This window comes from Erigeron canadensis, chromosome 5 (assembly GCF_010389155.1).
Source record: "Erigeron canadensis isolate Cc75 chromosome 5, C_canadensis_v1, whole genome shotgun sequence".
NCBI classification, from domain to species: domain Eukaryota; kingdom Viridiplantae; phylum Streptophyta; class Magnoliopsida; order Asterales; family Asteraceae; genus Erigeron; species Erigeron canadensis.
The window spans coordinates 26,858,310-26,882,254 of NC_057765.1; the positions used below are offsets into that span (position 1 = coordinate 26,858,310).

At 35.7% G+C, this 23,945-nt stretch overlaps 6 protein-coding genes across 6 annotated transcripts; 4 read left to right on the forward strand and 2 right to left on the reverse strand.

Annotated features, from left to right (window-relative positions):
- Window positions 1-569: 569 nt before the first annotated feature.
- On the reverse strand, window positions 570-1,789 carry LOC122600541 (protein IRX15-LIKE-like). The gene has a single exon (XM_043773270.1). It carries the CDS (start codon window positions 1,725-1,727, stop codon window positions 777-779), a length of 951 nt encoding a protein of 316 aa, XP_043629205.1. The 5' UTR covers window positions 1,728-1,789; the 3' UTR covers window positions 570-776.
- Window positions 1,790-8,103: 6,314 nt separating this feature from the next.
- LOC122601451 lies at window positions 8,104-8,715 on the forward strand. The gene has a single exon (XM_043774208.1). It carries the CDS (start codon window positions 8,104-8,106, stop codon window positions 8,713-8,715), a length of 612 nt encoding a protein of 203 aa, XP_043630143.1.
- A 967-nt stretch (window positions 8,716-9,682) lies between these two features.
- Window positions 9,683-15,010, reverse strand: LOC122600399 (CBS domain-containing protein CBSX1, chloroplastic-like). Its single transcript, XM_043773108.1, has 9 exons — window positions 14,630-15,010; window positions 13,179-13,266; window positions 13,031-13,095; window positions 12,876-12,924; window positions 11,647-11,699; window positions 11,152-11,267; window positions 10,896-10,953; window positions 10,670-10,787; window positions 9,683-10,079 (listed from the first exon to the last, which is right to left on the reverse strand). The coding sequence occupies exons 1-8, from the start codon at window positions 14,819-14,821 to the stop codon at window positions 10,701-10,703; spliced, it is 708 nt and encodes a 235-aa protein (XP_043629043.1). The 5' UTR covers window positions 14,822-15,010; the 3' UTR covers window positions 9,683-10,079; window positions 10,670-10,700.
- Window positions 15,011-19,288: 4,278 nt separating this feature from the next.
- On the forward strand, window positions 19,289-19,864 carry LOC122601452. Its single transcript, XM_043774209.1, has one exon. The coding sequence runs from the start codon at window positions 19,289-19,291 to the stop codon at window positions 19,862-19,864; it is 576 nt and encodes a 191-aa protein (XP_043630144.1).
- A 239-nt stretch (window positions 19,865-20,103) lies between these two features.
- LOC122601453 lies at window positions 20,104-20,778 on the forward strand. Its single transcript, XM_043774210.1, has one exon. The coding sequence runs from the start codon at window positions 20,104-20,106 to the stop codon at window positions 20,776-20,778; it is 675 nt and encodes a 224-aa protein (XP_043630145.1).
- Window positions 20,779-21,072: 294 nt separating this feature from the next.
- Window positions 21,073-23,658, forward strand: LOC122602302. The gene is made up of 8 exons (XM_043775004.1): window positions 21,073-21,347; window positions 21,463-21,736; window positions 21,849-21,936; window positions 22,002-22,135; window positions 22,235-22,316; window positions 22,587-22,677; window positions 22,769-22,923; window positions 23,000-23,658. The coding sequence occupies exons 1-8, from the start codon at window positions 21,219-21,221 to the stop codon at window positions 23,100-23,102; spliced, it is 1,056 nt and encodes a 351-aa protein (XP_043630939.1). The 5' UTR covers window positions 21,073-21,218; the 3' UTR covers window positions 23,103-23,658.
- Window positions 23,659-23,945: the final 287 nt, after the last annotated feature.

Here is a 23,945-nt window from a genome sequence, read left to right on the forward strand (position 1 = left end):
CTGAGACGTGCATAAATATGAGATCACGTGTCACATACTGTAAGATTATTAATTTGTTTGTTGTCGTCCTCGATATAAAATCGTATTTAAAAAGACTTGTAGTTTGTAGTCTTGTACAAATTTCATCCATCAGAACACCTTCAATGAAGATTCATACGAGTGGTACATGATATGATGATAATGAGATTTAGAAGCCAACGGTTATTAACAGGAAAGTACTTTTTTTTCACTATAATGTAGTGATGTCAAGATTATAGAGAGTAGCTTTTAAACGTTTTGCAAGGCAACGCATTTTGTTGTTCGTATGGAAAAAATTAAAGGCGAAATATTAGGTGAAGCATGCAGTATTTATCTTAGGTTAAACAGGGAGATTATATAAAATTGAAGGAGATGTTATGTAAAATTCAAGAGGGCTTATGTATGTTTATCAAATTCAAATGTTTAATTTGTAAATGAAAATACTAAGCTTACGTAAAGTCTGCAGTACAGATCATTTTTCAAAAATTAAATACATAGTTTTTCAAAAAACTGGATCAAAATTTCTAAAATAATCTACAATCCAAAAACTATATGCAAAATCAAAATTTAAATTCATATTACGAGAACTTTATCTCCAAATATATAAAATGACTTTCATATTCACAAAAAAGAAAACTACCAATTACTTTTACTGTTTTACACTTTTACCCCACATTTACCAAAGTAATAAACATCCACCCCTTTGGGTATGATGGTCATTTCAACACACCTCTCTGGTATCCGTTTCGGTTATTTCATTATAACCTGACCGACGACACCTCCGCCACCGCCTCCCGGCAAAACCCGCCGCCGCCGCCACCATTTTTCCCGATGACAAAATGCCCCAACAAACCAACTTTCTCAACCAAATTCTCACTACACAAAAACTCACCACTCCCAACTCTCTCAACCTCCCTATCCATCTCATGAACAAACACGTGCGTGTCACGTGACCCATCTTTTTTACTTCTGGCTAAAACCCCAGCAGTAAAAATAGCCGACAGTCTCCCGGGTGCATTTGGAAAGTACCCACGTGGCCCATCAATTAATATAACATCCCAAACGACGTCGTTGTACACAAAGTTTGGTAAATCATTAATTGCTAATTTACATTCTGAAAACAGTAAATTCTGTACGGGCCTACATTCATTTCGGAGCTCCGTTTTCGCGTAACGGATCAATTGGTTTGAATTTTTAACTTTCGTTGTGTACGTAACATCGTACGCTTCGATCCAAGGATGTTTTTCTTCAAGTTTAAGGATTTCGTAAGCGCTTTCGACAACAAAAGTTGTACGGCCGTTGAGATTTAAAGAATGCCAGAGTAGGGTTTCATGGGTGAGACCAAAAACGAGGAAATTACAAGGGGTGGGGCAACGGCGGAGGACGGCGGCGACGGCGGTGAGTTCCGGTGGGGTAAGTCGAGATGGGTTTGTGGTGTTTTGGGTTAAGGTGGCGTAATGGATGAGGGTTTCGAAAATGGGGTTTGGGAGACGGTGGTTTGTGGTGGTAGTGACGGCGGTGGGGGTGGTGGTGGTGGTGTAAGGGAGAGTGAAGAGAGAGAAGGTGGCGGCGAAGGACAGGAGGGCGAGGAAAGTGAAGAGGTAGAGACGGTGGTTGTGGGTGGTGGCGGCGGAGATGGTGGTGGTGGGGATGATGGCGGCGGCGGCGGAGTGTTTGTGAAGTAGGATAAATTTGGTGGCGGGTTTCATGGTGTGTGTTTTGAGAGTGTGTGTGTGTGAGAGAGAGAGAAATGGAATTTAAGGTGACAGAATGAGGGCTCAAATCACGATGGGATTATTATTACTCGTATTTATTATTTGTAGTGATAGTGAAGAGGTGGTAGTAGGGCCGAGAGTGAGATTGACGGGTGAAAGGAGAAGTGAAATGTTTTTTGAATTGATTTTCAATTTCAAAGTTTTTCCTAGTCATCATAATTCAAAAAAATTTAGAAGTTTTCACTCATAAATATTACAAAAATGATATACAGTATATGGTCAAAAATTATAAGTTTAAATGTTGAAAAATGATTAAACTTTTTTATTTACTCTTATTTTTTTTTTTTGCCAACAATATGATAATCACATATGTGGTTTAATTGAAGGATGAAATTATGCAAGACAATTAATGAATTACGTTTGACATTAAGTTAAGATATTAGAAAGATTATTAGGGTTGGGGATGAATCTGTTAGTTTTATCGATCATCGCTAATGAGAAGGCAGGTATAGGCATGAGAATTTGGCATGGATTGTCGGCTAGTTTTGGAGCAGAGAAAGAAAATGTTGAAAGGAAATAAGTAAAATAATGTATATGATTAGAGTAAAATAATGAGGGATTGTGAGGTATAAAAGTTGTATGTTTGTAATGATTTAGACATGACTAGGTATGGAATAGACATATGATGAAGTGATATAATATTATTGGTGGATAACTAAACATGAGTTAAGCATTCAGGCATATTTGTCACTGTCCTTATAATAATCACTGAAGGTCTAAAATATGACAGTTCTTCTAAAATATCAACGTATTTTTTGGGTTATACATTATGTTATCACCTATTTTTTAACCGACTTATATAACCAATGAACTTTCAAAAATTAATGTTACTTTTGACTACATTCTAGTAAATTCAGGCTACACTTCATCTTCTCGTGAATTCTTCATCTGTTTTAATAAAACCTAACGAGAATTATTCATATGTTTTGATAAAAACTTACAATTCTCTCTTCTTTGCACCTATATGTTTTTAGAATTCTTCACGTTTTTCGGTAAAGCATAAAAATTTCACTTATGACATGGATTGCATAAGCTTAATTAGACGTTCTTTAACCACCACGTCATTTGCCACATTGCCACAACATATCCTTAAACTAGGGGTGAGTAAAACTAAACCATAAACCATAAAATCATAAAAAACCGAAAAAAACCAAACCACAAAACCACCACATAATGAAAAACCTATTTTATGGTTTTTATATTTAGAAAAACCAAATTAATGGTTTGGATTTTGGTTGCATATAAAAAACAAACCAAAAAAATCAAATCGAACCACATTATATATTATCAATAAAATTAAATTAAATTTTAATCTTAATTATATATATATATATATATATATCAAAATAGTGTACCTTAGCCTTTATACATATATAATGAGCCTGTTCATTTACTTTCATATTGCTCAAGATAATGTACCTTAGCCTTTCATACACACACACACACACACACACACACATATATATATATATTGTATACCCTTCTCAATATCAACAAAGTAGACTTGTTCATTATCAACGAGGTTTACCCTTTTTTAGTGTTGCTTCCCCAACCTCCAGTATCACATACAGGGGTAAGCAAAATCAAACCAAAAACCACAAAAAACCAAAAACCAATATGAGAAACCGAAAAATCAAACCATTATAAACCATTTACAAATGGTTTGAAATTTTAAAAACCCACAATAATTGTTTGGTGTTTAGTTTTAACTAAAAACCGCACCATACTCACCCCTACTTTAAACCTTTAAAATTCTTTTTAAATTTATCTATAAATATACAAACATGTTAGACTTTTCATATCATCACATATCACTATCCATTCATGCTACAAACATATATTTAAACAAAGACAAATAGCAAAAGATCGACAAAGATGGACATGTTTCAATATTATTCACAAGTATCACCGAGTATGGACTTATAAGACTTTTCGCAGTGTAGATAGTTGTATGCAATTAAATTAAGTATTGCAAAATTAAATCACATGTTTGTATATGAATTGACTTACCTTTAAAATAAACATGAAGTGTAAAAAGATGTTATAAATATAAACTTAAACATGCAATTGTTTTGGAAAAGATTGAGGCTGTGGTATAAGAGTACAGTGACAATATAAAAGTTAAAAAGTGGGGATGAAAGGGGGCCTTATCTTCTTGTTAGATCACTATTGTTCTTCTCAATGTGTTCCATATTTTGTATCTAAAAAGTTAAAATCATTGAATGAAGTGTTATTTATATACTCGTATATCTTTCATTTTGAGACCTACAAGTTATACATCAATGCGTATGTTAATTTATATGTTCTATTAATAAAACTACATATAGAAGCTGTTAAATGAAATGATAATCTTCTTTATACGGTCTACTAATAAAAGTGAGAAACTTTTTATTACAAATAATGAAGAATCTTTAGTAATTGGTTTTGAGAAAGGTCACAAAAGTGGATTCTTGAGTGGGAGACAAAAGTGATTTCTCTAATTCAAAAGAAAATACGTTATTTGATTCCAAATTATTTGTTGTTCTGTTTCTACCTAAAGAAACTATCTATTACGAAAATAATTGTAGTTGAGACTTGAGATTATATTTAAGTATTTTTTAATTTGAACTCGGGATTTTTAAAGAGGCAAACCCCTTGGAATTATATAAGTTTAGTATTTTCTAATATGTGCCCATAACTTCATAAGGTATATGTGTAAAAACATTAAATAAATTAAAAACTTCAATAAATAACGATTAATATATCTAATATGCATTAATAATATGTGAAATTTACCAATTTAATATAAAAGTTTTTATATATTAAGAAATATCGATTTTATTTTGATATTACTAAACATGTGCCTTGTGAGCACGTGTTAGAAAAAGTCAAAAATTTAATGCAACATTCACATATCCTTCAGTTCGAGTTATACTATATTATATTTCAATCGACCAATGATAACTGTAAAATGACTAAATCCAGGTTTGACCAAAACTCTACGGATTTTTGAATACCCGGCTTGAAAGCAGTTTGAGCTTTCGGACGTGTAGAAACCGGATTTAAATCGGGCCGGGTTCGGTTTTTGGCAAAATAGCGCCAGTAAAAACCGGTCCACATTTGACCCAAAAGTGGGTTCAAATTGGTTCGGGTCAGTTTGCATATAGAGGTCATGGATTCTCCTTTCTTGTGGTACCCATAACCAAAATTCTCTAGAAGAAACTTACCATTAAAATGCTTCTTACTGGGTAGTTTTACGGTTTTATCTTTAAACTTAAATAATGTCAGCTCAAATAGTCAAATGCTATCTGGAGCAGTAGGTTATTATGCATGTATCATTTATCAGATTCAAAATATTCAATCATATGTAAAGTTGCTTAACTGATTGTATGTTTGTTCTCCACTTTAACCCCATTATAGTTAATCATTGTCTTTATATTAGGTGTCATTAAGCTTAATTTTAACGTAAAAGTTATGGACGCATGTTTGAATATTGTTGGATAAGACAACAATACAACAAATAATTAGCAATGTTATTTAACTTCAAGAAAAGATGGTTGGTAAAAATTGACATAATTATCAAAAGTTATTTCTATATTTCTTCTGAAAGGATATTTGAAAGTCAATGGAGAAATAATTAGGTTGGATAATTATCAGATTGATGATTTACAGCATATTTATTTTTTAAAAATGATGGTGTTTTTCTCATAAACATTTTTTCTATAGTATATATCAAGATGATGATAGATATAATCGAAATTCGAAAAGAATGGAGGAAACTTGTCATTCCACTCGGGACATGTTTGACATACAACTTACATAGCGTATAAGTTCGAGCTTATGAACTTCTGATAATCTTCTCGTTTGATTATCAAAAATTTTAATCGTTTGAGGTTTTCTTTATAAGTTCTTAAATCCTTAACTTTGAAGTAGTTTTTAGAAAGTAAGCCGAACTTATGAGAATAAATTACCTGAATATCATCTAGGTAAATTATATTTCATCTTTTAAAAATAAAAGTTTGGCTTTTTTACATTTTTTATGTTCAAAAGCTACAAGCTTTATAACTATTTGTTCTTATACAAAAAGATTTTTTCATATACGTTGTACTAAGAAAAGCTTCAGCAATTATTTTCAATAACAGGATCTAGTTATAAGCTAGTTTTGTTAAATATACTATTCTAACTCTTTTTTTCCTTTTTAGAATAAAGTATAATATATAGTCTCTTAAAAAATCATTATGTTTTAAATTATTAGCATCATGACTTTTAAGATATCGAATTATCCTTTTTGTTAACTAAGTTGTTTACTATCACGGAGTGAGAACTAATTATTAGAGCGTGATCACATCATCAGCAATAGTGATGCGAAATTGCCCCTGAGTTGTCCTGAACTCAGCTCAGACCGAGTCAGTTTGGACTCAGGTTAGGCCATGAAAATGTTTCTCTCGATGGCACACTTTGAGAAAATGATTGGTGAACGTATCTGCCCCCTATGATTCACCTTACTTAAATGGGAGGACTGAAATATGGGGGAAGTTTGAAAATCACCTTGTGAGTTCATTCGATCTAGGTCAGCTTGGGACGTCCAGTCTAGGTCAGCTTTGGCAGAGTCAACTTGGAACTGAATCAGCTTAGAATCTCAAACACTTATCTGTTTTGATGCTTTCAATAACCAGCTCAAGTCATGTGATTAGCACATGTGTGTGACTTTTCTAGATGGTTCTTAATAAGGATAAGAACACCTGATCGTGAGAGAAGAAGAAGAAGAAGACAAGTGGGGACTAGAAAGAGAACCACCACTACCCTACAGCTGCAGATTATGTTCTCTATTTCTGTTGGTTGATTTATAACAACCTTGTACTAGTTGTCTAGGGTAAAATATTTTCTTGTCTCTTGTATTTCATCTATAAATAAGGGTTGCCTTTTATTGTAAAACTTAGAGGGTGTTTATGAAAAAGTTTGATAGAGCTTAATTCTATTCATTTTAAAATATTCTTTACCTTTATGGATCTTTGATCTTGATGGTTTGAAATGGTCCAGGGATCTTGGTGGCTTTGCCTTTATATATTATTGTGGTGAGATCTTAAATCTTCATTACTTTTATTTATATTTGTGGTGGCTTAGCCTTTATCAAATATAGTGGTGGTTTTGGAATGTTTCTTGTATTTGATTCTGGTGGCTCAGTCCTTTACGAGTCAAGTATTAGATTCTTATCTATCTTTGTTTATTTTATCTCGTTGTTCTTATTTCAGTCGACTTTCACAGTTTTATAGTTGATGTACTATTTATTCTTATAGTCAGCTTGGGTGTGTTTTGTTATAAAATCCAGAAAATCCTACAAATAGTTTTAAATTCCGCTGTGTTTGTGTTTTGTGAGTTGATTCAGTCTAACCCTGAGTATTTCACATCAGATATGAATCGTCTTTTTAATCTAGCAGTTTAGATCGTTATTTTAACCATAATGTCTTAGTAACAAACTCTTTAAATGCTTATCATTTTATGGCGAAACTGGTATAAAATCCTTGAAGTAGTCTTTCCATGCAAGGTAGTAAGGGCGTTGGCAACGGGTGGATCATGGGCGCGTGGTCATCGCGGCGCCACCACGGAACACCGCCACCATCAACCCACGCGTCGTGGGGTCGAAGTGCGTGGTCAGACCACTCGGGTGAACTTGCGCGGCACACAAAATCGAGGTGGGTTCCAACGGCTATTTTGACCACAACGTTAACTTGCAGTTTTTTTTTTGTTTTTTTTGTTTTTTTTGTTTTTTAGTTTATATATACTCACAACTCACAAAACAAAACACAAAACACAAAACACACACACACACTACAACTACAAAACACACATACCACATTCACTTTCTCTTTCAAAAAACACACTACAACTCAAACATACACACACTAAAAAAATGCAAAAACATATTGGTTCCACCACAATCATCGACGAACCGTTCGAATGGTCCGACGATAGTAGTTTAGAGGTGTTTGCGAATGCCATTGAGTCAGAAGAAGCCGAAAGTTCCACGGCCCGTTCACGTGCGAAAGGTAAAGTCGTGAACCGTAACCGTTGGACTGCTTCTGAAAGGTTGCACCGCGACTACTTTTGTGAAGAACCGAAATACGACGATGATTTTTTTGAAGATAAGTATCGTATGCCTAAAAGACTTTTTCTAAAGATCGTGCAAGATCTTGAGTCGAGATAAGCGTATTTTCAGGACTCGTATGATGCCCAGTTGGCCAAGAGTTTTACACCGATACAGAAGTGCACATCTGTCATCCGACAACTTGCAATCGGTAATCCTCCTGATGAATACGACGAGTATTTAGAGATGGCCGGGAGAACATCACGTGAATGTCTTCAAATTTTTTGTGACGCTATCGTTGACACTTACAAGACCGAATATCTGCGTAAACCAACAACACATGATCTCCATCGTTTGTTTGAAGCACACGAAGAAAGGCATCACTTGCCTGGAATGATCGGTAGTCTGGATTGTACACATCTTGTTTGGAAGATGTGTCCAATGGAGTGGAGGGGTCAATACAAAAGGGGTGATCATGAATACCCCACTATTATGTTGGAAGCAACGGCGTCTCAAGATTCATGGATTTGGCACGCCTTTTTTGGTCCTCCGGGTGCTTTAAACGACATCAATGTGCTGCAACAATCTCCCTTGTTCCTCCCCGAGCATATGGGCACTGCTCCTTACGTTCCATTCAGTGTAAATGGGCGTACTTATAGACGTGGCTACTATCTAGTCGATGGCATATATCTTACATGGTCTACGTTTGTTAAAGCGTACAAATACCCGACAGACGAGAAAGAAAAAATGTTCAAAACGGCACAAGAGGTGGCTCGCAAAGATATTGAACGGGCATTTGGTGTTCTCAAAGGAAAATGGCATATCATTGATCGACCGTTTCGACAACGGTCACTATGAACAATAAGGAACTTGGTGTATGCGTGTGTGATTCTGCACAACATGATCATTCAAGATAATGGTCGTGCGATTTGCCCAGTTCATATAGGAGATCCAGTTGTCCGCCCAAGTAGTCATCGGGACGCCTTACCGGAGATACAGGACGAGGAGACACATTTCCGTCTCCGGTATGATCTGACAAAGCATCTAGCGGGTCTAAACTTACCACACCTCCAACCAAACGATGATGAGGAGTAGTCGTATATCTAGTATGTTTTTTTTATTTGTTTTAATTCCAAGAATTATTTATGTATTGTTTATGTATTTGAATATTTTTAGTTTAATGAAATTTAATGTTTAAATAAAATGAAAATTGTAAAATGAGTGGTGAAGTGAGTGGTCAGATGCCAATGAAATTTGGATGAATGGTGAGTGAGTGGTGGAATTGAGGTGACATGCTGTAATTGGTTAAAAATGAGTGGTGAAAAAAATGATGAAAGGTGGGTTACGAACCCTCTAAGTTACTGATTCAGGTTTCTTCATATGCATCCAATTCAATAATCATATATGCCAAAGGACTCGTAGTTTTCTTTAGGCCTATATCATTGCCAAGGATGGGACGAAACTAGCTTACACCAAGTGGAGTTGACTGACCCCGCAGAAAGGATCAACTATCCGAGTTTATGTATATTTTTAATGTAATTATGGAAACATGATTTGTATACAAATTTGCTAATATTAGTTTTGAATCCGCTACAATACGCCCCTGAATTGCATCCTCACCTCTCTGAAAAAAACCCACCATGGCCCTATTCTTGATTCTTTGTGAAAGGAGTTAATATATATAGTACATATACACAAGACGCAAACAATTTAATGCATATCGAATAACTGCATATAGAAAATTTGGTAAAACATAAGATTGCTGGGTATTATGAGATTGTTTTGTGAGCTTATGAACATCTAAAAGGAGATAAAGCTGCTTAAAGCCACAAATACATTAATATGGCCATGTCTACTGAATGGCAATTAACCGGAAGAACATCACATGACAATAAATACAATGAAATGACCGACAAAAAATGATATATAAAAGATAGCATTGCAGTATGCCCAACCTGTTTTTGGTGTACAATTGTCTATCAATTTTTAGTCAATATAGTTGGTTTGGTTTTATGACATGTGATAAGCGTCGTATGGGTTCTTATATTTGTTGCTCGATACAGGCATTGCTGTAGTACTAGCATTAATTAAGGATTCAGACTTGCCTTGAACAAACAAATTTGTCCAACATGTATTTTATATCCTCAAAATCATATATTTACAGTAAAGCATTCCCCATCTTACTGTCGTCAAAGCCACAACCGCAACTACAACTCTATAAGCTGAAAGGAAGATGGTTCGTTAGTGGCTTATCAAACCCGACAGTCATTAAGTGTTTTTTAATACTAAAGTTATACAAGTCAGCTGAACAGGTATCGTATGACTAGAAGCCTAACTTAACTCAAGGTTCAATCGGGTCAAACTATTAGAAATTCACTATCAATTACGAGCTTAAAACATATAGATAAGAACTCGTACCTAACTCAGCTTTTTATAGAGCTATTTTGTACCCTATGTAGGTTTCATCGGTATGTGTGTGTTTGTTTGGTTCCGTACAAGTTAACCAACACATATTACTCAAATATCTCTGCAACTCTATTTGACATCTTATAAATACTGTGCTATTAAGTTGCAGTACAACAGAAATAAATGTATCTGGAAAAGCTCTATATTTACAATCCATCAGAATACCTCATGTTTCTGATATCCCACTCGAATACCGCAAAATGGCTACCCGGTTTTACAGCAGCAAGAATCTGATAGTGTTCTATTATATATGATTCCCCTCTCAAGTAAGTTTCGATGTGTGAGTATTAAGGAAAAGAAAGATAAATTAGTAGCGGAATACGAAGCATTGACTTCATAGGCTTACCATGAGTAACCTTTAAATGATTTTTGACATTTCAGTCTTGCGATAATTGCATCTTTTTTATAGCATGTTTAATCTTAAGAGCGGCTCTAACAACATCACCCCTTGTAATAAGTCCAACCTGTATTTAAATACGCGAGACAAGAGGCTCTTTAGCAACTCGTACAATAAGCATGTTTTCAGTAATGAAATCTCGAAAAGAGCAAAGTGATAGCGGAAGTATCCTTACCAGCTTGCCATCAACATCAACTACTGGAAGCCGACGATATTTTGTTTCAAGCAACAACCTGATATTATAAAAGATGAATAGTAAGAAACATTCTAACTTTCAAAACACTGTTATACCCTTGCTTGTAGTTTACAATCAAGAGGTTTGAGCAATTAGTTATTTTGGACCATTTAGTTATAGATATACATATACAAGAAAAAGGGAGTACATTTTTTTTAATTAAATTGATAACGAAAGAAGAGTGAATCTGCAATACCTCACTGCTTCTTCAAGGTTTGTGGTTTCTTGAACAACAAGCGGAGAAGGTGTCATCAAGTCTCCCACAACTTTCCCATCAGTTTTACCAAGAAGTTTTTGTATCTCATTGAACGTCTGTAATATGAATAAATAACAGAACAGTGTCATATAACTAAAGAAGGTCACAACTTAAAGACACTAGTAAAATAGAGTGCTTTGGTAGATCCCTTATGCAAATGATAATAATACAAAAAGAATAAATTCGGATCAAACAATCAGTAATCAAAGAATGCACATAATGCATTCCATTATGTTCATACTGATCAAAGAACCGTTTCATTTTAATCTTATTGTTTTCACTTTAAAGATTGCAGAGTAAAGCTTCATTCATATTTGGAAAAGAAAAGAAAAAAGTCATAGAAACTAGCTGCCAAGTGCCAACCAAGTTACCAAGGATAAGAATATCAACTGCATAGTAATATAAATTTGCAAGATAAAGGAGATTTTGACGTACTTTCCAGGTACTATCAACATCAGGAAACAGAACGGTGTCACTATGATTACCACCTGAAAACCGAAAAGCATACTAGGAATCAAACATCAAAGTATGAGAAAAAGATAGGATAGAACTTAGAAGTTACACTTCAAAAGCTTCGTAAACTGCAGCGAGTGGACATTTCAATATACAGATACAAAAGATAAAAGGAAGGCAAATACATGAAATGATCACTGGACCTTCATGGATTCTACTTTAATGTGTGAAATAAAAAAGGGGAAATTAATATGTTTGCAGTTTTTGAGAAGTTAAGCAAGGATCCTTGAACATTAGGCAGAATGCTAAAAGATTCTCTAACATCCTTAAAAAATAATGCATGGTAATTTGTTCTACAAAATATACATTCTAGAATCTAGACAATCTTACTTGTCCACTCACCTGACTGCAGTCTCTTGTCAGGTTGGTGTACAGTTGGGTGAACAAGGACAAAAGCCTACTCTTCATAATAAGAATTAGTTCCCAAAGGTCTATATATTACAAACTCCTGGTAATTGGAATTTTAGATGGCTTGCATGCTGATTTCCATTTGTTTGCTAGTTTAGATTTTACAGTTCCCATCTAGTCCTTCATAGCTCCATAGGCTTATTGGTAGTTGTAACAACTTGTCACAACCGAGCAACACAGTCAAATAAAAAAGTCAGTAAGAGCTCATGTCCTGCAATTCTAGAGCTCTGGGAGGTCTGACATATACAATCAAAACACTGAAGCAAGCAGGGAGGTTGCTTGCAGTTGCATAAGTTTAACCATGACCTCAGTGTCTTGATATTTTGATAAAAGGATTGCAGATACAGAAGGAAGCAACATCATCATTTAGTATAGGCTAGCGATCTATACATTACCTATTATTAGCATACTACTCTTTTTTGACAGTGTAACTTCTTTTCTAACCACATAAATTTGTGAACGGCTTATCCTAACACAAAAGCTCACATTCAAGTATTCAACTTCAAGTCTTCAAGTTTCAGTCAGGTGCTAATAAAAATAAACGTCTAAAGGCCGAGTAGAATACCAGTTCATAACAATGCCTCCTCTTACTGTCTCATATTAAGATGATAATATATGAATATTCTTGGCATAATGTTAATGAATTCAATACACCTGAATCAAAGATGCAATATCTAATGGAGGTATCACCTTGTAGTAATATAGCACAAGTACCACTAAGGTTAGGAAATAGCAAAATATACCTGAAATTGAATCAAGTGCTAACAAGTCATAATCTGAAACAACACCAACCTGCAGGAAATGAAGAAAAAGAGATGAAACAGGCAAGTTCTTTTATAAAACAATGGCTGCATATAATCAAGCTACAAAAAGACAACTATGCCAACGGAAAATATACCAAATTCCAATCACCGTCAACCACCGGAAATCCTGTAATTCTTTTCTCCACAAGAATCTCTAATGCTGTTGATACACAGCAAAATGCATCAAGTTGTAAAACCTGATATGTAAATTCAGGGAAGCAAAACTTTAAAAATCACACATACCCTTGTCAACCGTTGTTGATGCTTCGACTACAAGTAAGTTTGCCTTTTTGGTCATAAAATCAGCAACTGTGTATGTTCCATCACTTGACTGCAATTTTACATACTAAATAAGAGAAAGATTGACAACAAGGGACACACAGAACAAGTTAACTACTAAAATCACCCAAACAATGTTCAATAGTGGTTATGATTCGAGCTATCTATTTTAGACTAAACTATTCCTCAACACACACATGCACACAAACTATTAATGGATAAGTAACTGTCAAATTGCCAATGATTATTGTTCTGTTCGCGACCTGGGTATTGTCAGCTTTTTGGGCACCACATTCATATTAGAATGTTGCCCGAAAGCAGGACAGAAGGTAAAAATGGAACACATGCTACAAATTACTTATCTTCCGTGTTAGGTCCTGCTACACTTCTGCATACATTTGCTGGTTTAGAATAAAGTTGGTCACTAGACTCAGACAAGGATCTCATTAAGTAGAACCTAAATGTTACATGAACAGAAGGTCAATAAGACTAACCAGAGTGAGGCGTCTCCTAACCTGGCTCACGCCTAGTTGCCCCACACATTGCCCAGAAGGGCGACTTCGTTCAAAAAAAAGGGCACCCGTCCAATATCAGTCGAGAGACTCTCTTCCCCACTTTTCACACACATCTCTCTCTCTCTCTCTACCCCACTTTTTCCCTTTTCTTCTAACCATTATATAATGCCACTTGCGGAAGTCGCCCTCTTGTGAGAGTTGCCTCACTACAGAATTTTGAGGGGCATCCTCTTTTCTGACGGGATACCACATGGCGAAAGTCGCCTTCTTGTGAGGAAGCCTCACTTCGGTTAGTCTAAATGTAAGGTTACTCAAATACTAGGTAAACAGACGCTTTATCTGCTGTATGATACATACAATTCGGGTTTCAATAATTTTTGCATACCTAAGAGAGCTTATTACCCTAAATATTTTTCGACTTAAATCAATCTGGACAGAATTCCATACTCTCTCACTCAGTCTCTCGCCACCACTTATTCGGCACATGATTATATTCTCCTGACATAGATTATTCCTACTTTATAATTAATATATTAAAGTATGCATATAGAATCTAACTCTAAATTCTCATCTTAATATTCTAATGACATAACATAGTATTCAGTATTCTAATATCAATAATTAATTAGTCTTCACCTTTTAAATATAAGTCCAGTTTAGACTAACAACATATAATATGCACTTAATTCTCAAGGCTTCAAATTAACCGAAACCGCGCTCGAAATAATAAACAATTTCCTAGTTCTAATAATCAACCATTAAATAAAAGCAACTACATGTTTAAATTTCAATTTTATTTCAGATCTAAAATCTAAAGCTCATCATTACAATAATACAAAAATATACAATTATACAATACATATACACACAATATATATATATATATACATACATACTTACGGTTGTGAAATTATTAGCAGTATGAGCAGAAACGGAACGAACAGCTGGCAAACGGCTATGATCGGGATCGGGAAACCGTAGAGACGAAACTGGCCGCCGGTGAGAGCTGGTAGCTTGTGGAGATGTAAACGGTAACCGGCGATCAATTAGGGTACCGGAAGTACAGGTTGCCGGTAACATGATGGAGTTCATAACGGAAATTTGCGTGTATATTTGTACGTATATGTGTATGTATATGTGAGTGTGTGAGAGAGAGGGAATTACATTGTTGGAGTATATATACGAGTGTGTGAAAAGTGTGTGGGGTTGAAGTGTATGTAATGTAGTTGAATGAGGGAATCGTGAAGAAGGTGTACACTACTACTATTGTGATTGTGAATGTGAATGTGAATGTGAATGGGAAAGTGAGATCCGATTCCAGCGGGTAATTCAAACCGCCCCGGGAAAGAAAAGGCGAAAAGTATGTTTGCTTCACGGTTTGAAGCGGGCGTTTTTCTGACTTTTCTAACTACTCTACCATACTTTGACTAAATTCTCATAGTTTATTGACTTTCATATAAAACTTGTTAATTTTATTAGTAACATTGAGCGTGCTTGTTCATAAGCACTACTAATACAATGTCTGCCAACTTAAAAACAACAAAGTAGCTTTGCTTGGTTGGTTTTTGCTTGTCCTGTAACAGCATTGATTGCACGTTCAAGTTATACTTTCACGTCTTTTAGTTTTTTGTTTTTGTCTTTTAGAGGTTATTGTCTTATGGTTGCACTGCCACGTGCATCTGCTTGGTTGATGTCATATGCCTATTCACCACAATTACGCCACCTGTCTACCTATTTTTTCATCCTTTTATCTCTTTTGATCTTACACTGAATTCTTACACACACAAAAAAAAACAATATCACCCGAATTATATCTATTATCTCATCTCAAACAGTAATATTAGGTAATTTTTTTATCTTATGAAATTTTGATGTTTGTTGATTCGCACAACAACTGAATTCTCACTTGCCATTGATTACTTCTATTTATTAGTTACTAATTTTTTTATCGTTTTCTTTTGTTTGTTGATTTTGTTATTAGTGTTTTTTTGGTTTTCAAATTATTGAGTATATAACATGTATTTGAAGCTGTCAAATTTAAATCATATAAGATTGATAATAGTGGTATTTAAATATGTACCATCTGTTGGTCTATTTTTGGATTCTTGAAAGAGATTGAATTAAAAATTTAGTGTACTTATTTTTAAGGTTTTACTTTGAAACTCGGAGGCTAACTGATGAAAACCTTTATTCAAACATATGGGAAGACAATTAGATGTAGTTTCAATGTTTGAAAATAAACAGCGGTTTGCCATTCCCATTAAATAGTAGGTCTTTTATTTGGGTTTACTATCAACTGAAATATAAGTAACCTGCTTGGTTTCATTATGTTTTAGTTCCCTTCTTTTTGGTAAAAATTGTTGATATGCTAATTCTATTGATGAAATAGGTCGCCTTTCTGCTAATAGTTTCTTCCGTTACTACAAATACGTCTTTGCGTATCTCTCTGTAAGTCATAGCTTCAACGTTTAAATTAGAAATGCATATTATTTCTCTACATATTATTGTTCATATTTGTTGTTCCTCTATCTATCATTCATGCTAAAATGCTTCATTATAGTACTCACTGTCTTTATTAAAGCTTTCGGATTTTGTTATGTGTTTAAGTAGTTGAATATTTGAAGAAGTTATTAGCTTTTGTTTCTATTAGAGATACACATATTGCTGTTTCAATTACAGTTATGCAACTAGCGCCGATGTAACAAAAAACGGTCCCGTCAATCTTTGAAACAAAGTAATATGCCATCTACTTCTACAAATATGGCTTATCCTGGTCAGCAGTCGCATCGTCAGGCATGTAGACATGTGGCTATGGTGAATAAAAATTTCCACCTTCAGGCATTTACTCACCAAACTTTGCCAGCGAATGGAGGTAACAACTTCGATTTCCAACCAGAATCCAATCAATAGGTTCTTCGTGCTCCTGAATATATGGATATTGGAGACTGTACCTATGTTTGTGAATTCTGTAGTGCTTTATTCTGGTTTGATGAGCGTGTGATGTCCGTGCCATTAGGGCAACGACCTAGATATACGACATGTTGCAAGCGCGGAGCTGTCATCATTGATTTCCCAGTCGACCCACCAGATACATTGCGCCGGCTTTTCCAGGAAACACATTTTATGAACAACATCCGTGCATACAATTCAATGTTTTCAATGACATCATTTGGTGCTAAAGTTGATGATTCAGTCAACCAAGGCACTAGACCTTATGTCTTCAAAATTACAGGCCAGATCTCTCATTGGCTTGGTTCTATTTGTCCACCTCCTGGTGAACGTCCTAGATTCCTGCAAATTATCTTTGATTCTGAGAACGAGGTTGCAAACCGTCTTAGTTGTTTTTCTAATACCTCACGCCAGCCACTCCACCCTGATGTTGTTTCTACTTTGGCTTCCACATTGAATTTATCTAACGAATACGTTCGTTTGTTTAAAAGTGCTAAAGATTACTGTTCCATGCCAGATATCCCTGATTTTGTTATCAGACTACGTGACTGTCACAGGCTTAAGAACTATGGTCTTCCAGAGGCTAGAACTTTAGGTGCAATAGTTTGTGACGATGGTTCCGCATCAGAAGAGTTTGACATCGTTGTGCGTACCAAGGACGATACACCTCAGCGAGTTAGTAAACTACATCCGGCGTATATGCCTTTACAGTACCCACTTCTGTTTCCACACGATGAACGTGGCTGGTCACCTGCACTCCGTTTAGCTGCTACCTCAGATAGCTCTGATCGCACCTTAACGATGAACATGTTTTACAAATTCCAAATCCATGAAAGGTCAGAGCAATATACACATTTGTTGCATGCTGGTAGGTTGTTTCAACAATACTTGGTTGATTGCTATGTTTCTATAGAACACAATAGATTGGAATATTTTTGTTACAACCAAAACGACCTCCAGTCTGAATTTTTGGAAGGATTATATGATGCTTTGTCTGCTGGGGAGGTTGAAGGCCGCCATGTCGGAAAACGCGTTATTCTTCCTGCATCTTTTACTGGTGGTCCTCGGTTTATGTATCAACATTACTAAGACGCGTTGGCCATTTGTAGAGTTCATAATAATCCATAATATTTTATTACATTTACATGTAATGTCAAATGGCCCGAGATTGCCCGTGAACTCTTAAAAACAGGTGCACAGCCTCAAGATAGGCCGGATATTATTGTTCGCGTCTTCCAGTTAAAAGTGGAGTCTTTCATAAAATATATAAAAGACTCGCAACTATTTGGAGCTGTTACAGCAGGTTCTTATGCTCTTAACCATTTCATTTTCTTATATTATTGTTGTTGCATTATTATATCTCCATTACTTAAATTAAAATTGTTTTGTGCTGAGGTTTACACTATAGAATTCCAAAAATGAGGACTCCCACATTGTCACATACTTTTGTAGGTGTCATCAGAGCATACGATTCAAGAGGCAACATCTTTAGATAATTATATCTCCGCAGAGTTACCTGATAAAGTTGCAGATCCGATTCTCTACAGAATTGTAACAGAGAGTATGTTGCATGGACCTTGCGGTCTAGTTAAATTGAATGCTGGATGTATGTTTGAAGGTCGTTGCTCAAAGTGTTTTCCAAAACCTTATGAAGATGTTACAAGATTCGGTTCTTATGGTTATGTTCATTACAAAAGACGCCACACTGATGAGCATTTTATGAAAGGCGGTGTTCCCCTCGACAACGGTTTTGTTGTTCCTTACAATAGCGATCTCTGTAGACATTTCGACGCACACATTAACGTGGAGTATTGTGGGTGGAGCATGCTAATTAAATATTTGTTCAAGTATATCTCCAAAGGCGTCGATCTTATAAAGTTCCAAGTTAGTAAGCAGACAGCCTCTAAATCCTCAGAAAATTCTGAACAGTCTTCCACAGTTGTCAACGAAATCGATAATTTTGTTGATGGTCGTTTCATTTGTCCTCATGAAGTAGCATGGCGCATTCTCAACTTTCTTATACATCATAGAAACCCAGCAGTTCAAATACTTGTTGTACACCTCGAGAGAAAGCAAAATGTAACTTTTAGAGCTTCGCAAAAGCTTTTTACCGTTATCAGCAATCGAGCTATCACACGCACTACATTAACCGAATGGCTAGCAAATAACCAAAGTGAAGTGGCTTGCAATACTCCAGCTGAACAAAGCGGATTACATTTAAAGTACACAGAATACCCATCTGAATACACCTGGCATGCAAACAGCAAAAGTTGGATACGCAGGGCCAGACGTAGACCTTCTGCCGTTAGCAGGTTGGTGTATGTTCACCCAACCTGTGGTGAGCTCTTTTACTTGAGGTTACTTTTAACTCACCAAGTTGGATGCACTTCATTTGAAGATATACGGACTGTCTCAGGCGTCACATATACCACCTACCGTTTAGCATGTGAAAAACTCGGCCTTATCTGAGATGATCAAGAATGGTCACAAACACTTTCAAAGGCATCTCATTGGGCAACTTCTTCTGAACTTAGATCTTTGTTCATACATATGTTGGTATTTTGTGAAATCTCGAACCCTCTAGCTCTATGGGCAGCGCATTGGCAAAAGATGGGTGACGACATTACTTATCAGCTATATCATATTCCATCTTTATCTACTTCTACGAGTACAAGCTCTGATATACGTGAGTACATTTTGTATGAGTTGGAAGTATTGCTAAAGTCTAGGCCTCAACCACAATCTCTATCTGACTTTGGACTACCTCTACCAAACGAGTCAATACTTGCAGTTTTGACGAATCGTCTTCTTCTAGAAGAGAAAACATATGACAGAGACGCACTGACTATCGAACACACAACTCTTTACTCTGCACTTAATTCAGAACAGTTGCACATCTACAACCATGTTTTGGCCAACCTTGATAGATCTTTACAGGTACTTCTATTTATATATGGGCACGGTGGCACGGGCAAAACATTCCTTTGGAGAACAATTATTTATGCTCTAAGATCTAGAGGAAAAGTCGTGTTAGCCGTAGCGGCTTCTGGAATTGCAGCGTTGCTGCTACCAGGAGGCAGAACAGCACACTCAAGATTCAAAATACCTCTAGATCTAACCGAGCAATCCACCTGCCATATAAAAAAAACACTCAACTTTCAAAGCTTCTGTTGGAAACTTATCTGATCATTTGGGACGAGGCACCAATGAATGATCATTGATGTTTTGAATCGTTGGATAAAGCTCTCAGAGATATTACAAATAACAGTAAAATACCTTTTGGTGGAAAATCGATCTTGATAGGGGGCGATTTTAGACAAACATTGCCGATAAAACCAAAAGCATCAAAAAACGAGATTATAGCTTCCTGCATTACCAGGTCTTATCAATGGAGATTTTTCAAAGTATTTACGCTCACCCAAAACATGCGCCTTTCTAATTCTGTTGAAGACACGTCATGGTTTTCCGAATGGTTGCTTAATATTGGTGATGCAAAAATTGGCAAATTGCAAGAACAGTGTTCTGATGCAAAAATTGTCACTATCCCTGATCGACTTGCCATCCAACCTTCTAAGTCAGTGCTATCTGATCTAATAGACTTTGTATATTCCAAAGAAATACTTCAGTCCCCAACCGCTATTAACATATCCAACCGAGCCATCATTTGTCCAAGAAATGATACAGTTGATGAAATCAATGAACTGATATTGAATAAATCTCCTGGTATACTCCGAACATATCTCAGCACCGACTCTATGATTCTGCACTCAAAAAACAGCGGTGTTACAGATCTTATGTATCTAGTAGATTACCTTAACTTGCTGAAGTTCCCAAGAATACCACACCATTCTCTCATGTTGAAAAAAAACACTCCTGTGATGTTGTTGCGCAACATTGATCAGAAAAACGGTTTGTGTAATGGTACTAGATTGTTAATATCACAATTATTACCTACCGTAATAGAAGCCCATATAATCACCGGAACTTATATTAATCGTAGAGTATATATAGCTAGAATAACATTTGTCTACAATAGCAAAGAATTACCTTGTGTCTTTAAACGACAACAGTTTCCATTATTGCTATGCGATGACCATTAATAAGAGTCAGGGCCAATCGTTGACCAGAATAGGAATTTATTTACGTCAACCAGTGTTCGGACATGGCCAACTATATGTTGCAGTCTCTAGAACGACGTCACACAAAGGTCTAAAAGTGTTAATAGAACATGAACAATATGAAAAACCAAACACAACTTTAAACATAGTATATTCTGATTATCTGCATGACATTGAAAGTAAACAGGTAGATAAACTTATTTGCTACGTTTATATTCTGATTATGTGCATGGCATTTAGAAAAAACATACAATCTTATGTGTTAGTCATTTTACTTTGTACATCTGTTCGCATGTGTAATTATTATTATGTTACATATTCCATAAGAAGGTAAAAATGCCATACTCATGTGCTATTCACTGCCACTTTTTTTACCTATCTCATGTCAATGATTTCATAATGTCATTAGCAACTACCTTACAATGGAAGATGAAAGCTTGGCATCACTCAAATCTAGGATCATGGCTAGGGTTGGATGCGTCAGAGCCTTAAGAAGATGGAATCCACGTTTCCACACAAACGTCACTAGCTATGTCTTTGTCGACAGATCTGTAAGCATCATCCTCAATAAAACGTATATCATGTTTCAAAAAAAGCTATCTTATACTTCCGTTCAACCCGTTTTGTAAATATGATATATGCTAACTATTCTTGATACATATTCAGGGAGTTGGAATACAAGCAATAGCATGGGGCAAAAAAGATCAAAAACATGTCGAATCACTTATCGAAGTAGGCAACTACTTTGAGATTGATAGGTACGCATGTGCAAAGCCAGTCAAATACATCAACGCCTTACCACATGAAACAAACATGAGAATTGGGTTTACAACATTGATAACTCCGTTAGAAGACCTTCCGAAGATACCACACCACTATTTCAACTTTGGCACCTATCAAAAACTCAGAGACATTTGCGATAGTGAAGATGAAATAACAGGTGAAAAATTATACAGATTAATCTATTTACTACTTTCAGTTTATCAATTTACACTACCGTTTTCAATAACTATCAAAACATATCATAATAAACTCTATAAAACATGAAACAGATTATAACAGAAGACTACAAGGAATTATAGAAGACAAAACTAAAAGGGACGGGAGCCCTTTCGTTACTTTCAATATCATAGATATCAGGTACCAACACAATGAAAGTCACTCTATATTTCACGTTACATACACTAAAACTGTCACCAATGCAGTGATGAGCCAATTCAAGTTACACTCTGGAACGAAATTGCGACAACTAAAAATAGGTTTGACAGAAAGTCTATAGAAAAGGCAACAGGACCAGTGATCATAGCAGTTACTTCAATGAAAGTCAGCAGCTACTCAAGTAAGCTACCACAGATAATATAAACAATAAACAACAAAAAATAAATTATAGTACCAACATATTTGTACATACCAACTGGGAATTTTTAACTTAATGCAGGAAGGTCGGCGCTACAATCAACTGGCAACACGTTCGTGTTTCTCAACCCCCAAACTGCCGAGACCGAGCACTTTCTGAACAGGTGAAATCCATCTCTCTCGTTTACATAAGTTCTGACACATCAAATTTGTCACAAAAAGTTATTCTGTAAAGTATTTTCCTTTTTAATCATCCAAGTTGAGAAAACTTACACTTTTTTGCTATATCGGATCATACAAAACATTCATACTCAACTAAAGCTAGCGTATCAATGACACTTGGGCTGATCTTCTTCATCTTTCAATTTCATTAAATGCTTTACCTCTTCATCATTAGTTAAATTATGTAGCAGTAACATTGTTTCTCGAAATAGATTACACTGTGACGATTTTGAAGGCATTAGGCAGGAGCAGCAAACAACTACTATATCTGAAATACTAGGAAAGCCGCCATCAGATCTACAAGTAACCAAAAACTTATTTTCTTTCACAATATTAATGTAAACTTACAATAAAAAAATTTTCTTCTCACTAAATATTAACTCATAACATTCAGGGCATTACATTCCTATGCAAAGCCAGAGTTCAGCAGATCACATCTACTGTAGAATGGTTTCGATCTGTTTGTCCAACATGTTCGCATGAAATTTTCAACTATGGGGAAAATTGGTTGTGCACAACAGGCGGCGTATATGAAAGACCTATATACATGTAAGAGATATTTTTATATAGTATATTCTCTATGTTGCCAACGCAAACAAACAAAACCTAACCAATATCCTCGCAGGTATCAACTCTCTGCAATACGTGAGGACAACACTGGAGAAATTCACGCGAACATCAACGAAAGCCCAACAACCGCAATATTGGAATTGACTGCCCCCAGCTAAGAATAGACTCAGCATGCAGGCCCGACTAAGCAATACCAACAGAGATTAGGTCGATAAAAGGAAGATCAATGACTTTTCACATTCAAGCATATCGAGAGGCAAGATCTGGAAAGCTAAAAGCTACTGTCCACAATGTAACTAACATGGAAAACGCTCCAAATCGAACACCCACACCTACAACTTCATCAACAAAGCTCACTCCTGCTCCCGCAACACCCGAAACACGCAAAATAAGCTCGATAGCAAGCAAAAGATTAGATTTCGAATCAGAAGGTAAACAACCTATCACACTTTATATAGTTGTAGACAAACATTCTTACAACAATCCATACGCTGCTTTGCATGTGCCACTACCGGAAACTCAAAAAGATCGAAACAAAGTCAATAAAGCTTCAAACACGAAGACCAGACGTAACAGCCAACAAAAGCAGCAACTTTTGAAACCTTTTTTGTGTAAAATCCATGCTGAACCATATAAATATGTCATGGAAAACTACTACATGTTTTGTAACTAAACGCCTAACGGCTGATGTATATGACTACTATATGTAAAATCCATGCCAAACCATGTAAATATGTCATGGAAAACTACTGCATGTTTTGTAACTGAATGCCTAATAGCTAATGTATATAACTACTACCTTATGGCTAATGTATTTAACTACTTCTCTCTTACCTTTGTAATATACCGTCTCAGTTAATATCAGTGTTATTTGATATAAACTATCTACTTGCATCTGTCATTTTACCAAAACTTTTGTAACTTGTAAACAACCACCGCCTAAAAGGGCGGCCAAATCTCCTAGTTAAAAACAATAGGGATATTGGTATATCAAAACAAAA

Excerpts from the sequence above, each read along its gene's own strand:
- LOC122600541 (XM_043773270.1), bottom strand. The coding sequence starts at position 1,727 with ATGAAACCCGCCACCAAATTTATCCTACTTCACAAACACTCCGCCGCC.
- LOC122601451 (XM_043774208.1), top strand. The coding sequence starts at position 8,104 with ATGGCCGGGAGAACATCACGTGAATGTCTTCAAATTTTTTGTGACGCT.
- LOC122602302 (XM_043775004.1), top strand. The coding sequence starts at position 21,219 with ATGGAAGATGAAAGCTTGGCATCACTCAAATCTAGGATCATGGCTAGG. Across the intron at positions 21,737-21,848 it reads TAGTGAAGATGAAATAACAG|ATTATAACAGAAGACTACAA; the intron begins GTGAAAAATTAT and ends AACATGAAACAG. Across the intron at positions 21,937-22,001 it reads TTCAATATCATAGATATCAG|TGATGAGCCAATTCAAGTTA; the intron begins GTACCAACACAA and ends TCACCAATGCAG.
- LOC122601452 (XM_043774209.1), top strand. The coding sequence starts at position 19,289 with ATGGGTGACGACATTACTTATCAGCTATATCATATTCCATCTTTATCT.
- LOC122600399 (XM_043773108.1), bottom strand. The coding sequence starts at position 14,821 with ATGAACTCCATCATGTTACCGGCAACCTGTACTTCCGGTACCCTAATT. Across the intron at positions 12,925-13,030 it reads TTGACGGTGATTGGAATTTG|GTTGGTGTTGTTTCAGATTA; the intron begins GTATATTTTCCG and ends CATTTCCTGCAG. Across the intron at positions 11,700-12,875 it reads AGCACTTGATTCAATTTCAG|GTGGTAATCATAGTGACACC; the intron begins GTATATTTTGCT and ends TTCGGTTTTCAG.
- LOC122601453 (XM_043774210.1), top strand. The coding sequence starts at position 20,104 with ATGCGCCTTTCTAATTCTGTTGAAGACACGTCATGGTTTTCCGAATGG.